Source organism: Kryptolebias marmoratus, linkage group LG14 (assembly GCF_001649575.2).
Source record: "Kryptolebias marmoratus isolate JLee-2015 linkage group LG14, ASM164957v2, whole genome shotgun sequence".
Taxonomy (NCBI): Eukaryota; Metazoa; Chordata; class Actinopteri; order Cyprinodontiformes; family Rivulidae; genus Kryptolebias; species Kryptolebias marmoratus.
This window is the reverse complement of record NC_051443.1, coordinates 24,348,356-24,363,369: the sequence shown is the minus strand read 5'-3', so window position 1 is coordinate 24,363,369 and position 15,014 is coordinate 24,348,356. Positions and strand designations below refer to the sequence as shown.

At 44.2% G+C, this 15,014-nt stretch overlaps 1 protein-coding gene across 1 annotated transcript in view; it reads left to right on the top strand.

Annotated features, from left to right (window-relative positions):
• Window positions 1-15,014, top strand: part of cacna1bb (calcium channel, voltage-dependent, N type, alpha 1B subunit, b) — a 140,768-nt gene that overhangs the window by 33,409 nt on the left and 92,345 nt on the right. The window contains exons 5-7 of the mRNA XM_037979527.1: window positions 13,809-13,900; window positions 14,000-14,149; window positions 14,376-14,563. Of these exons, the coding sequence (XP_037835455.1) occupies window positions 13,809-13,900; window positions 14,000-14,149; window positions 14,376-14,563 (430 nt within the window). The remainder of the gene's footprint in view (window positions 1-13,808; window positions 13,901-13,999; window positions 14,150-14,375; window positions 14,564-15,014) is intronic.

Here is a 15,014-nt window from a genome sequence, read left to right as displayed (position 1 = left end):
GCAAAACATGTGAGGAGAGCTGCAGACCAGGGACAATCCAGAAATGCTCATGAATGTCAGTTTAGAAGCTATCAAAGTTCTCAAATAAAGCAGCTTTTGAGAATGTCAATGTTTGTTGGGAATTATCTTACAAAACTAGGAAGGATTTTTGGTTTAGATATTAAAAGTTATGGTTTTTTATTGATTTTAGTAAAAACAATTGCAACTTTTAGGAAAATGCCCCGCGAAATCAGGCATTTTAGCCGCAACAATCACAAAAAACGCCCGCGAAATCCTGGAGGGACTGATTGGTGCCCGATGACGGAGCGGTCTTCGTGTGTATGTGTCGGTTTGCCTGTTAGCAAAATATCTTATAAAGCCACGAATGGAGTTTAGGGACGAGCTCTTTAACAATTCAAGATGGCTGCTGCAGAAACGGACCGCCGGGACTCGTCAATAACACGATGTGGCGCGAGGCGGCACGGGACGATATCTTCTGGGTTTGACTCGAATCGGCTGCAGCTCCGTGAGTTCTCGTAATCCGATCCTCGTCGAAAACTCAGTCAGGAGAGGGTGACAAGCATTCCTCACTCATTAAAGAAATGAAATGCAGACATTAAGTGTTTAATCTCCTAAAAGTATTTATAGAATTAGTGCCTCGTAACACATGAATAATCATGTTTTATGCTTTTCTTTCGACTGACGTTGGCTTCGAAACAAAGTCCAGTTCAGCTCTAAAGGCGACGTTCGGACAAACCGGTGAATCCGGAGCTTTCGGCTCCGTCTTCGCCCTCGTTTCCTCCCCGATCCGTCGTGCGACACACGGGGACTCCCAGACGCTCCAAACTCATCGCGTCGTTAAAAGTCCGAACAAGCCGGATTTCTTTTCGAATGGCGTCCTGAGCGCCTGTCAGCCGATGGCTCCATCACCAGCCGGAGCTCCCGTTCGGCTGATTTATCTCCCTCCTCTCTAATGAGCCGAAAGGCTGTATGCCGTGAAGTTAATAGCTCCGTGATTTATGGAGGCCGGAAGAGGCCGCGCCGGGTTTTTAAACTTTGGTTAACCGTTCGCCGCTTCCTCGCGGCCTTAGTAAGCCGAGCGGTTTACGTGGTGAACAGAATTCCGCGCAGGCGTCCAGACGTGACCGTTAACGAGCGACAGAGAGCAGAGCGGCGCCTCGGGGAAGGCAATAACTCCGTCACATTGCCCCCCGTTCCAAAGCGTCTAATTTAAGCTTTTCGAGGGCCGAGCGCAGCCGAACAACGACGACGTCACACTCGCCGCTCCTGATCGGAAACAACTTCTCCACTTTCCATTTCAAACGTGGTCCTTGTTCCCCTCCCCCCCCAGGCTGTGGATAATAGATGCAAACAGGCCAAAGGCTGGAAGACATGAAATGTCAAAGCTCGTAAACAGATTAGAGATGGGTAGAAGAAGAGCAGGAGCTGCGTTTCGGCTGTTCGTTGGCAGACGCAGATAAATCCAGCTCCAGGTAAACGGAGCTGCAACGCCACCGGGAATAGTTATAAAAAGGGCGAGTTTTCAGCTGGTTTTCTGTCCAGCTGTTGGAGGTTTCCACCAACATTACAAAACGAAGCAGATGTTTACAAACACAGAATGAAAAAAAACATAAAATCATTTTTTTTATTCTCAATAAATCAATAAGTCCTTCCTGGTTTGGATCAGCTAGGATCCCCAAAATCCCCTGAAAAAAGAGACAAAGAGTTTGTTTTTATTCCTTTTTTTTAATGCTGACTCGGCATTCACACAAATGTGGAAACGATTCAAATAAGACCCACGTGTCAAACTCAAGGCCCGCGGGCCAGATCCGGCCCTCTGTAACGTTTCATCCGGCCCTCCAGTCTGGTTCAGATCGAGTCTCTGATTCTTATTTTGCTTAAAAACTGATTTTTTTCTTAGAAGCCAACAATATATAGTTTTAATTTCTGTATGATCAGGTTTTTATGTTTTAATGTTAAAAAATTAATTTAAAAGCTGAGTGAGTCGTAAGAAATGACAGCTAATGATGAGCTTTTTGAAGTTTGATCTATTTGTCTGTGTTCATTAAAGTCTGTTTGCTCTAAATTCTGTATAATCTGTAACTGGGAAAAGATCATTGATATTTCTATATGAATAATTTGACATAATACATCTAAATCCAGGGTAATTTGTCATTTTTAATAAATATTGATCGTGATTGGCCCTTGGCTAGGATCAGATTTTTAATTTTGGCCCCCTTGTGTCACTGGGTTTGACTCCCCTGAAATAAGATGTAGTTCAGGAGGAGGAATTAGCAGATTTATAGATAAATTTGATTCTGAACGCTGCTCTGTCGATAATAAACTGACGTGTTCAGGATTGAACCGATTTCCTGTTTTTGTTTTAAATATAATCGTCTCTTTTCCGGTTACCTGACATGTTTTCCTGCAGAAATGTGAAGCTGTTCAGTCTTACAGGAAGCGTGAAAAAGTCAAATATTTCCTTCGGTTTGTTCAGAACAAATCGATTTCCATAAATTAGACTTTTTCTGTCACCTGAGTAAACCTGGACGCCTGCAGCTCTGCAGATTCCACTTCGTTCCACTCTGGTTAATTCCTCTTTTTTTATTTTATTTTGCCGTTTCCAGTCAGATCCCCGCAGAGAAGCTCGCCGTCCGGGCCGGCCGGCCGCCAGTTACCAGGAAACGCACGTTCCTGACGGCAGAGTAAACAAAGCTTATCAGTAACTCGGCCGTCGAGCTTCTCTGTAACACGTTAACAACCTCTTTACTGTGAAACAGACTCTGAGACGTTACTTTTAATCTTTAAACTCGCGCCTTTTTAGCAGAGTATCCTCAGGTTTGGCCTTTTTATGCAGCTTTAAAACTAAAAAAAACAAATAAATACGAGCTTCACTTGGTTCTTTACAGCCCCCAAGGTTTGTATTTTATGCTAATAAACACATGATTCTGGCAGAAATGCATTTATTAATCAACTAGAAGCACTCAGAGAGGCCAAAGAATACTGCGATCCGGATCATGATCTGGATCAGAACCAGAATTTAATCCAGATCTGTTCTTTACTTTTAACCTGATCAGACAAACAAACCAACGGACACTAAATAAATCAATCCCTCCAGGATTTCGCGGGTGTTTTTTGAGATTGTTGCGGCTAAAATGCCTGATTTTGCGGAGCATTTTCCTAAAAGTTGTGGTTTTTTTTAAACTAAAATCAATAAACAACCATAACTTTTAATATCTAAACCAAAAATCCTTCCTAGTTTTGTAAGATAATTCCCAACAAACATTGACATTCTCAAAAGGTGCTTTATTTGAGAACTTTGATAGCTTCTAAACTGACATTCATGAGCATTTCTGGATCGTCCCTGGTCTGCAGCTCTCCTCACATGTTTTGCAGACACAAAGTGTTTGTCGATGCGTTTATGTTCCATGATTACACTGCAGGACGTGCAAAACAGCTGCAGCTGGGGAGGAAACTGGTTTGCTGAAATCTTTGTGGGCAAATGTGAAGCATTAGCGCACATTTTGGCTTCGGTCGCTGCTCCTGCACGCTCCCGGCATTCTGATGTTAACAGGAAGTGACGTCACGTGTCTTCTTCCTGAGTTATTTGGGGTTATTTTGTATTCCACGCTACACAAACCCACAAAGAAGAGACTAGACCGCAGAAACGGTGGCGAATCACTTTAGAAACAATAAATATTGGGTTAAAGTTGCGGGAAAGTTGCGATTTTGCAGCGTTTGCTTGATTTTGCGTTAATTGCAACATCACGAAATCATGGAGGGTCTAAATAAATTAAGCTAAATATGCTGTTTTTTATTTTAAACATCTTGGTTGAAACGTGTCCAGCAGGTAGTTCGGTTCTTTGGGTTTTTAAATCTCTCTTGGTGCCGTTTCTGTCAGGTTTCCCACATTTAAGCTTCGGTTTCAAACCCTCAGGCGGGCCGCTCCACAATCCATCTGTTCCTCTTCCTCCTCAGCCTTTTTTTTAAAATTTTTTTGTAAAAAAATAAAGGAGCAGGACGGGGTTTTACGTCGTCCTGGCAGAGAAAACGCTCGGGACGTCCCCGGTCCTTGAAGGCAGCAGATGTCGCTGCCATCAGAACCCTGATCCGAGCCCAGAACCGGGCTTTAAGACAAGTCTGGATGCGCCCTTTTCCTCTTTGGTTCATTTCTTCCAATAAAGACCGATTTACTGCCATAATTCACCAACATAAACCCATATTAAAACTAAACTCCGATCCGTGTGATTCCATCAGCTGTTGATGGATGATCCCATCCTTACCCATTGATTCCTTCAACGATTTTCCCATTCAAATGTAAAAAGACCCCATAGATTTTCAGCTCATCTGTCCTTCCCTTTGTTCCAAATCTCGATCACCATTTTTTCCCTCCTAATTACCTTCAGCTGACCTTTTTTGGTGAAGTGGTACAGGCGCGAAATGCCACGTTGCTCCGTTTGTTTCGCCGATTTGCCCCCAGATTTAAAAGCCTTATTAACACCGGGAGGCTCGTCTCCGCAGGTGAGCCGTTTTCAGATTGTTACACGATTTCACGCTTATAAAACCTGCATTAAAAAAAAACAAAACACCGCCTCGCTAATTCCTTTTTTAATGTATTTGCACACAGCTGTTCCCGACAAAACAATTAATATGGTTTAATTGCACGGCTGCCTAAAGTTGTCACGCTTTATCTCTGGTTAAATTATTATTCGTTTTTCCAGATTTGTGGTTTACCGAAAGGATGAACTCCCCAGATCTGCTCAGGAAACTTTACAAACCGAAACACGCAGTTTGGTTATATTTAACCACACGTCTGATGCTGTCATAAGGAATAAAAACCTGGGATTTCGTGTTTGACAGAGTGTGACGGCGGTTCATATTCAGGAAGTAGCGGCTGCACTTAAGGGAGTCTTTCTTCCGACAAAGACGGAGGTTTTCCCCACCGATGGCTTTTCTTTGAACGACAGCCTGTCAGACACAAAAAGACGTCTAACAGAGACGAACGAATAACGGTTAGTTTGTTTAAAACCAGGATTCCTGAACGTGAAGACGTTTCGGTGAAGTGATATGATGAGGGGAACCGATCCCGATTGTTTTAACGATGGAACCGCGGGGGAAACAAATGTAGAAGAGTCGAAATTGCAGTCTGCAAATAAAAATGAGAAGCAACAGATTTTAATTATTTCAAGAAGAGCAAGCCAAGTTTGCATTACTCTGCCAAGACTCGATGGGGAATAAAAAAAATCTGTGAACTAGATCAAAACTGACATCTAAATATACTGTTTACTGTTTAGTTCTGCAGACAGGTTTGCAGATTTAGTCATTTATTTCTTATAGCATAAGTACATAAGATATTATCCTTTAAATCTGTGGTGCTGACTTTAAAAAGGTTGTCAAAATCTATTTTTATAATCGTCTAATTTAATTAAATACTGAATGGATTATTGAGCGTCTTGGTGAAAATTGAGCAGTTACTGAAAAACAAACAGAAGAAAAGAACTGCTCAAAATGTAGCTTATATGAATTTTATTTTAAGCATGGATGGGTAAGTGCACCTTTAAAAAATCTCTCAAAAAGAAGGCTAAGTTAGCACAAACAAAGCTAGCGCAAGAAAATGGCACAAGCTAAGTTAGCTCTAGAAATTAGCACAAGCTATGTTTGCACAAGAAATTAGCACAAGCTAAGTTTGCACAAAAAATTAGCACAAGTTAAGGTAGCACAGCCTATGTTGGTGCAATAATTTAGCACAAACTAAGCTAGGACAAGAATTTAGCACAAGCTAAGTTTGCACAAGAAATTAGCACAAACTAAGTTAGCTCTAGAAATTAGTACAAGCTAAGCTAGCACAAGAAATTAGCACAAACTAAGTTAGCTCTAGAAATTAGCATAAGCTAAGTTTGCACAAGAAATTAGCACAAGTTAAGGTAGCACAAGCTACGTTGGTGCAATAATTTAGCACAAGCTAAGTTGGTACGAAAAGGTAACACAAGCTAAAGTGGCACAAGAAGAAAGCACAAGCTAAGCTAGCGCAAAAAATCAAATCAAGCTAAGCTGGCACAATAAACTAGCACAAGCTAAGCTAATGCATGAAATTTACACAAGCTCAGTTGGTACGATTAGATAAGATCATTACTTGTGCGTGATTCACTCGTGTGTAATTTGGGGCCAAGGAAATCTAGATATTTGAGACCCAGATCTAACTGCTGCTGTCCTAGTTATTTATTTATGTTCCAAAAATACGACAAGTAGCTTATCTTTAGTCAAAGTTTTATCTCTGAACGTGTGAGACGATGTTTACTCGCAGTAAATTGTACATAAATTCTCATCGGCCTGTCTGAGGAAGCAATAAACAAATCATCTTGGGTTTTCAGCTGTCTGGCTTTATATTAACATTTCTTTAATAATGTTGTTTTCTTGACTTTGTGTTTGCTGTTCCTCCGCTGTCGGCGTTTATTAAATTCTTGGTCAAAACTATGAAAATAAATCCATTACTCTGTTACAGACACGCTGTATTTATAGAAGGCACAAACAGAAAACGTGGTTATTATCTGAGCGTCCAGCTCACCAGCGGCCCTCGGGCCAAATCCCAGGATCTGCACTTCATCCGTCCACTCGTGTTGTTCGGCTACTTACCTACTTTCCATCTCTTTTGTTTTGGTTTCAAATAGCCTGCAGAAGCTCCTTTTTTTTTTTTTTTTTTTTCCCAATGCTCTCACCCGACGGTCCGTTTCTGATTCATCAAGCCTTCCTGCTATCAGTCCCGGCTCATCTGCTTCCTGTTTGGGTCCACGTGTGACGATGGGCCCAGATCTGATCTGGGACACATGCCTTCACATCAAACACAAGGTTTCGGCGGTTTATTAAAGCATTGTCCGTTTCTGGTTCTCAAGGATTCTCTGAGCTTTGTTGCCTTTTTGCAGAACAGCTGCGTCCAACAATTATTATCCATTTTCAGGTGATTGTTGAAATTTTTTATTGATTCTTTTAACTGGTATAATTCAGCTCTTCGTTACATTTATCCAAGAGCGGAAGTAGAAGTTAGTGACTGTTGTGTTTGGTTTTTGTTTATGAGCAAACTGGCTAAAATTATTAAAACGATCTACAGGGTCGGCCATTTCTATGGATGCACCTTAATAAAATGAGAACGGTTGGTGATATTAACTTCCTGTTTGTGGCACATTAGTATATGGGAGGGGGGTGAAACTTTTCAAGATAGGTGGTGACCATGACAGCCATTTTGAAGTCGGCCATTTTGGATCCAATTTTTGTTTCTTCAATGGGAAGAGGGTCATGTGACACATCAAACTTATTGGGAATTTCACAAGAAAAACAACGGTGTGCTTGGTTTTAACGTAACTTTATTCTTTCATGAGTTATTTACAAGTTTCTCAGCACTTATAAAATGTGTTCAAAGTGTTGGATTGTTGATGCAACCCTCGTCTCCCACTCTGCACACGCTGACAGCAACACCGCAGGAGAAATGCGAGCACAGGCTTCCAGTACCCGTAGTTTCAGGTGCTGCACATCTCGTATCTTCACAGCAGAGACGATCGCCTTCAGATGACCCCAAAGATAAAAGTCTAAGGAGGTCAGATCGAGAGACCTTGGGGGCCATTCAGCTGGCCCACGACGACCAATCCACTTTCCAGGAAGTGGAAGTGGGAGAAGAGGGTTGCTTTGACAATCCAACACTTTGAACACATTTTATAAGTGGTGAGAAACTTGTAAATAACTCATGAAAGAATAAAGTTACATTAAAACCAAGCACACCTTTGTTTTTCTTGTGAAATTCCCAATAAGTTTGATGTGTCACATGACCCTCTTCCCATTGAAAAAACAAAAGTTGGATCCAAAATGGCCGCCGTGGTCACCACCGACCTTGAAAAGTTTCCCCCCTCCCATATACGAATGTGCCACAAACAGGAGGTTAATATCACCAACCGTTCTCGTTTTATTCAGGTGAATCCATAGAAATGGCAGACCCTGTATTTGTGTAGAAATGTGGTGGAATTTGCAGGAACTGTCCCCAGAGGGTTGTTACGGCGCTCTTTAAAAATAGTTTTAGTTGTTGAAAAGATGGAGTGGAGAGTCTTCGCCTGAACTGACTTGTTCGTGCTCATGGGGTGCCGTGGTAAAACGAGATCTGAACCCAAAGGCAAAGCCCGACCCGAACCTACGGCCATGAGGCACGAGTCGTAGCCGAACGAACAAGATCCTGGCTGAAACGAGCCTTCTTGGGAGAGATGGGCTGAGAAGCTCAGAGTAGATCAGGCCGATCGGACGTCGGGGTTAGGATGCCTTCTGGTCGCCTCCTTCAGACGCGAGGGACTAGATATCGTCTCTGGCCTGGAGTCAACTTTAAGATCCGCAGGAGGAATATCCTGAACCTGACGAGTGAAAGGTGGAGGAAAATGGCTGAAACGGCTTCAGCTTCTCTAATGACATTTGGATGAATCAGGAGCTGCCCAGTAGAGACATTTCGACCTCGGTCCTGCGGTCAGGAGTCGAGCGGCAGCGTCGCCTGAGGCCTCCTGTTTGTTTCGCGAGCCCTACTCTCGACTCGACGTCTCATAATGAGGCGACCTGTGTGTGCGCGAGTGTCCAGGCGAGCGTGCAGCGTTAATTTAGAACCACAGCAGCCATTTTTGACGGCGAGTGGCTCTGGCAGCCACGTTGAGTCCACGAGCCGCCCCCCCGTCCTCATGCACGTCGTGGGAGCTGCCTGCTCTCCCGACTGTCACAGCTGTCCGCTCACATTGGATAACGTCACAGCACCGCGGCCCGCTGCAATCCCACGTGCACGTGAGCGCGCAGACGCTGGATTTTTAATAACAGATAGGATGTGACAGGTTTCATCGTTTGGCGATTGGCCGGCTCGCTCCTCCGGTGAATGGGATGGTGGAGACGATGTCGGTTGGGAAAGAGAAGCAGCGGAAGTCTGCGTCGGACGCTGAAGTTCATTTTCTGCAGCTCGTGCACGCGCCTGCAGCTTTGCGCACGTTTATAATCGAACCAAAGTCATTTTGGAACTCAGACACCAGAGTAATGACCCTAAAAGGTTGTTTTTTACCCAACATACAATATTGTAAAAGTATTAGTTTTATAGTTGACGAATTTTAGGAGAAACATCAACTATAGTCAGTATCTCACCTGTCTGTGACCAGAGTCCCTAAGATTTCTCAGAACATTTTCCGATGCTCAGTCTGTTCCTGACGGGGGTCTTCACCTCTTCTCAGTTTTCTTCTGGCCGTCTCAAACCCTTTCTGACTTTGGTTGTAGGGCGACTCGGACCTTTTATCAGTTTTGTCCCGGGTGTCTCAAACGCATCTTAAACCCTTCTTGGCCTCCTTGCGAAAGATTCTCAAACCCATTTCGAACCAGTCTCAGTTGTGCAGCTCGTGTTTCAACCCTTCCTCGTTTCGTCCAGAGCGTCTTAAGCTCATCTCAAACCCATTTTCGTTTCGGGCGTCTCTGCTTTTTGCAGACGAAGTGGTCCCTGCTGGCTTCATCGCCTTTCGTTGGATCAGTGACCGTGGTCTTGAGCCGGAAAAGGGTAGAGCTTCTTCTCCGTGTCGGAGTCCGAGTGGAGGAGTTGAAGTATCTCGGGGTCTTGTTCACGAATGAGGGAAAAATGGAGCGGGAGATCGACAGGCGGGTTGGTGCAGCGTCTGCAGTGAAGCGGGCGATGTACCGATCTGTCGTGGTGAAGAGAGAGCTGAGTCAAAAGGCGAAGCTCTCGATTTACGGGTCGATCTACGTCAGGGGTGTCAAACTCCGGGCCTCGAGGCTCCGCTGTCCTGGGAGTTTTAGGTTTTTCTGCTCCAACACACCTGATTCAAACGGTTTAATCATCTCTGGGAGCATGGCAACAAGTCATCCATTTAAAGCAAGAACACGTCTGAAACATGCAGGAGAGCGGCCCCAGAGGAATGGAGTTTGACACCCCTGATCTACGTTCCTGACCTCATCTATGGTCACGAGCTTTGGGTAGTGACCGAAAGAACGAGATCGCGAATACAAGCGGCTGAAATGAGTTTCCTCCGCAGGGTGTCTGGGCTCTCCCTTAGAGATCGGGTGAGAAGCTCGGTCATCCGAGAGCCGCTTCTCCTCCTCGTCGAGAGGAGCCAGCTGAGGTGGCTCGGATGCCTCCTGGTGGCGTTCCACCGGGAGGAGACCCAGGACACGATGGAGGGACTACGTTCCTCGGCTGGCCTGGGAACGCCTTGGGATTCCCCCGGAGGAGCTGGACCAAGTGGCTGAGGAGAGGGAAGTCTGGGTCCTCCCTGCTCAGGCGCCGGATAAGCGGAAGAAAATGGATGGTCGGATGGCGTCTCGACCATGAATGTCCACGTTTAAAACTACATCAGTTTCTAAATATTCTCCAGTAGTTTAGTTGTTAAACGTGGGGGTGGCTGACAGACTGGGTACTGGCTGCTCGAACCCTTGGCCACATGGCTTGCTGGTCGCTTGGTTGCAAACAGTTAGTTTTGTGACGCTGCGACTAAAATTGAGCACTTTCATCTGCGCTTTTGAGCTCAGTCAGATTTGACTTCATACCGAGAGGAATCCGACACCTGCAGGCGGGCGGGCAGGTGTCGGATTAAAAGAGTCCCCGGTTGGTTCTGTTCAGGCGGGGGGGGGCAGCAGCCGGTGATGATCACACAGTTCTCGCGAACTGTCCTCGGAGATCGTCCGTCCTCGTCTCACGGAGACATGTGAAAAACTCAATCAGCGCCCCACCCCCACCCCCACCTTTTCTCCTTTTTTTTTTGATTCTCGTGTCCTTATCTGTCCCACACCTGAGGATGCGAATGTCCAATCTCATCCCAGAGTTTAATTCGCGTCTACAAGCAAGTCGGTTTACCGGAGACGAAACGTAATTATGTTTTTTTTTTTAACCGTTTTTATGTCTCGGCGTGAACGGGAAGAGACATAATGGCTGAATGAACTGGAGATCCACTCTGGAAATTATAATAAGCAGCACGATGAGTCACTCGTACCTCCCGTATCGTCTACAACCGTTACTCACCCGTGTTAAACAAAAAAGACCTATTTATATCTCACAGATAAAAGCTGAATCACGGCAGCCAGATTCGGGTTTTCGGTGACTCAAGCAGGAAATTGTTTGTTTGTGAATTGGGGTGGGGGATCGGTTTTGTGTTTTCAGTGAGGCTCGGATCGATGCCAGTCCTTACAGAGCGTGTGGCGGGCGTTAGCGTCAAACGGGGAGGTTAGAAGTCATGGCTGTTCGTCGTCTCCTCGTGGGACAGGAAGGAGTCCTCCACAGTATTTGGCAGAATTCTGTGTTTTTCAGTCCGTTTTTTGTTTACTTTTCATCTTAAAGTAGCCCATACTGAGTAGATGTGGACAGATTTACGATTTTAATCCAACTGAAGATGGCCGCCACTGTTTATAATCCTTACACGACAAAAACACGGTCAGTTTTACGGCTATTGAGCTGAAATTTAGTGTGGTAGTAGCTGACGGTCACCAGCTGATCGAAAGATTTGGCTTCAGCTACGTTTGTCAGCAAAATATCTCATAAACCTTTGGACAGATTTTCATAAAACTCCCAGAAAGTAGTCATTGGACGCTCGTCTGCAGCTCGCTAACCTTTAAGGTCGACCTGATTTAAGATGGCCGCCACGTTTAACCGGCTTTGGTAAACGCAAAAACGGATCCAGCTCAGTCGGTTGTACGGATATGGAGCTAAAGTTGGCTGTGGTAGCAGCTGAGAGTCGCCTGTCCCCTGTGTTAGCAAAATATCTCCGAGCAGATTTTAGTCCAGCTCTACAACTGTTTAACTTTTAGGTTTGACCCAGTTAAAGATGGCCGCCGCAGTTAAATTAGCCATGGCTACAACTAGGTCAGTGGGCGACGCTGTCATTGTCAACCTGTGCTGAAATAGTTAAAAACCAAATAAATAAAAATCTAAATGTTAGAATAAAAACGACCATCTTGAAACGTCCAGATCAAAATGTTTCCATAATCAAAGAAAGAAATGAAAATATCAGATTTAAGCAGAATAAACATATCTGAAGTGTTTTGTTGTTTGTTAAAAACACCCGAAATGAAATCTGTGACCTTTTTAAATACGAACATACAGCTGCGCACCGCTTAAGCGTCGTTTCAGGCTTTTAGTTTGTTTCCGCTGCGTTCGGTGCCGCAACCCAAAGTGACTAAAACAGGTTTCGAGGTGACAGAGTTGCATTTTCGTTTTGTAATACCTGCAGCTTTTCTGCGACTCGTTTCTTCAAGCCGAAGATCAGGAGGATCTTCCGATTGTGGAGCGTTTTCCTGAACAGACTGAGCCGTTCCTGGTTGAAGCCGCAGCTTATTTTAGCCGCTCGCTGAAGCAGAAACAGACTCATTAGATTTGGCTGTCTGGTTCGTATTCGCAGCTGTTTTCTCGTTTTGTTAGAAATTCCTCACTTGACGAGTAAATTCGGTTTCAGCTCGTGTCAGTTAAAATGTCAAATTCTTTTATTTTTTTAGTTTTTTGCAACCTGGACGTAACGTCTCCTCCTCGTCACATTATTCTAATCCACTTACCCTCTGTCCTCTCAGATCAGCTCTAATTTTCATCCTGTTTGTTGCTTTCTCCGAGTCGTCGTAGCCTGAAGGATGGGGGGGGGGGGGGTATTTTTTTATTTTTTTTAACTTGTGTCTCAGTGAAGCACTTAAGTCTCCTCCTGTGCGCGGCGCTTGTAAAGAGGGCTGCCAGCTGTGCTGCAGATGCAGAAACACGCTCTCTCTCGTAGAAAATAAACCACTCACAACATACGGAGAAGCAGATCCGGACAACAGGTGACGTAACGAGCTGCAGATTCGTCTGGGTTGGGCGAAAGATTCGTTTAATGCTTTTAACAGCGGCAAACCTTCGAGCTAATCCGACAAAAAAAATAGAAAAATGTAAAATAATCAGTTGGAGCTCGGTTTGTGTGTTGGGGAGAACTCTCAGCTACCAACACGCCAAATTTTACCACAACATCTATAAAACTGGCTGAGTTCTCAGCGCTAAGGTTGATTACCAGTGGTGGCCATCTTGTTCAGGTTCAAACGAGGGAAATTTTAATTGTAACACAAATCTGTGTCGACCCAAGAATGAATTCCTGGTTAAATCTTTGTTTGTGTCCTAAATAAACACAATAATTATGGCTGAGAATAACAGGAAAAGATGACATTTTTTGTGACAACGCTCAGAAACTTTGCTGAAGGAGCTGAAGCTGAGTTTTTCAAGCTAAAAGAAGCAGAACAATAGCTGAAAGCTTGAGCTTAAAGTAGCTAAACTCTAGTTAAATGATAAAAGTAGAAAAAAAAGCCTGAAGCTAAAAGGCACAAAACACTAGCTAAAGGCCAAAAAGAGCAAAAAAAGCCAAAAACCTCAGCAAAATACCAGCTAAAAGCAGCAAATGTTAGCTAAAAGCAAAAGTCTAGCTTAAAACTGAAGTAGCAAAGGGTTAGCTTAAAAGGTAGTGATAGCAAAATGGTAGGAAGCTATTAAAAGTAACACTAAGTTAGCTAAAAATAGGAAAAAAATAGCTAAAGTGAAGAATGGCAGCTAAAAGCTAAAGGTGGGGTAGCTAAACGTATCAAAAAGCTAATTAGAAACTATTTAAAAGTCCAGCTGGAACCTAAAAATAGCAGAATGGCAGCTAAAAGCTAAATGTAGCTAAAGAAGACAGAGAAGTTTTCCTAAAGCGGATTTTGAAGGAACTGAAGAGAGCCGAACATATTTGTAAATAAAATGAAGTATTTTAAAAAGTATAAAAGCTACAGATGAACGTTTTGATAAAAATGGCCGCTCTTGTTTGTCCGTTTGAACCCAGGATTTTGGCCACGGTGGGTTCGGACTTCGACCTGAGGACGCTGCGAGCCGTCCGAGTCCTGAGACCCCTGAAGCTCGTGTCGGGAATCCCCAGTAAGTCCGCCTGACGCGTTTCACTCAACGTGACGTGGAACTGTCCCCACGCCGGTCAGATGGAGAGGCGGAGCCCTGATGTCTCTCTGTCCCCCGCAGGTCTCCAGGTGGTGCTGAAGTCCATCATGAAAGCCATGGTCCCGCTGCTTCAGATCGGCCTGCTGCTCTTCTTCGCCATCGTCATGTTCGCCATCATTGGGGTGGAGTTCTACATGGGCAAGTTCCACCACACCTGCTTCAAACCCACCGGTGAGGACGCCAAAAAAGGACTTTGAAACTAGGAATTGGCACAAATTTGTTGGGAAAACTTAAAAATTCCCAAAGCAGTTCGACTATATCAATGTCTTTAAGTGGTTTAAACTGTAAATTAGCTTTGCAGGTTGATTAAGTTGGATTAAAAATGTTTATTTTCCACTTTAAATGTGCAAAAACCAGGAATCATTCTTTGTTTCTTGATGTTCCGCCTCCTCCTCAGGTGAGATCGCGGTCGACTGGCCTTGTGGTTTAGAGTCGCCAGCCAGGACCTGTCCCAACGGAACCACCTGTGGCGAGTACTGGAAGGGACCCAACTTCGGCATCACCAACTTCGACAACATCCTGTTTGCGGTGCTGACGGTGTTCCAGTGCATCACCATGGAAGGCTGGGTGGATATTCTCTACAGCGTGAGTCTGCCTCACACGCCGGGTTTCCTTCGGTCGTTTTAGTTCATCCGTTTTCTATGACTTTCTGCACGATTACTATCTTAACTCCTCCTTTCACCAGGAGGAAACTCACTGAAATAAAAAAAAAAGCGTGCCCTGGCCAAAACTGGGAACAAAACACTAACTTTCATAAAATAAACTCAGGGAACTCAAACCTCCAGCTGCAACAAGCTGCTTTAAAGTAAAGACCCAGTTTAGACTAATGTATTTTAACCAGATATTGAATATGTGGCTCAACGGAGAGAGCAGAAAACCCAAATGTCTCAGACCCTCCAGGATTTGGCGATGATTTTACACAAATAAACACTGATTTATATATTTTTATGCCTAATAAAGATTGGACAATAAACAGACCCTCGAGGATTTCTCAATGTTGCGATCGCAACTATTAACGCAAAATCAAGCAAACCCC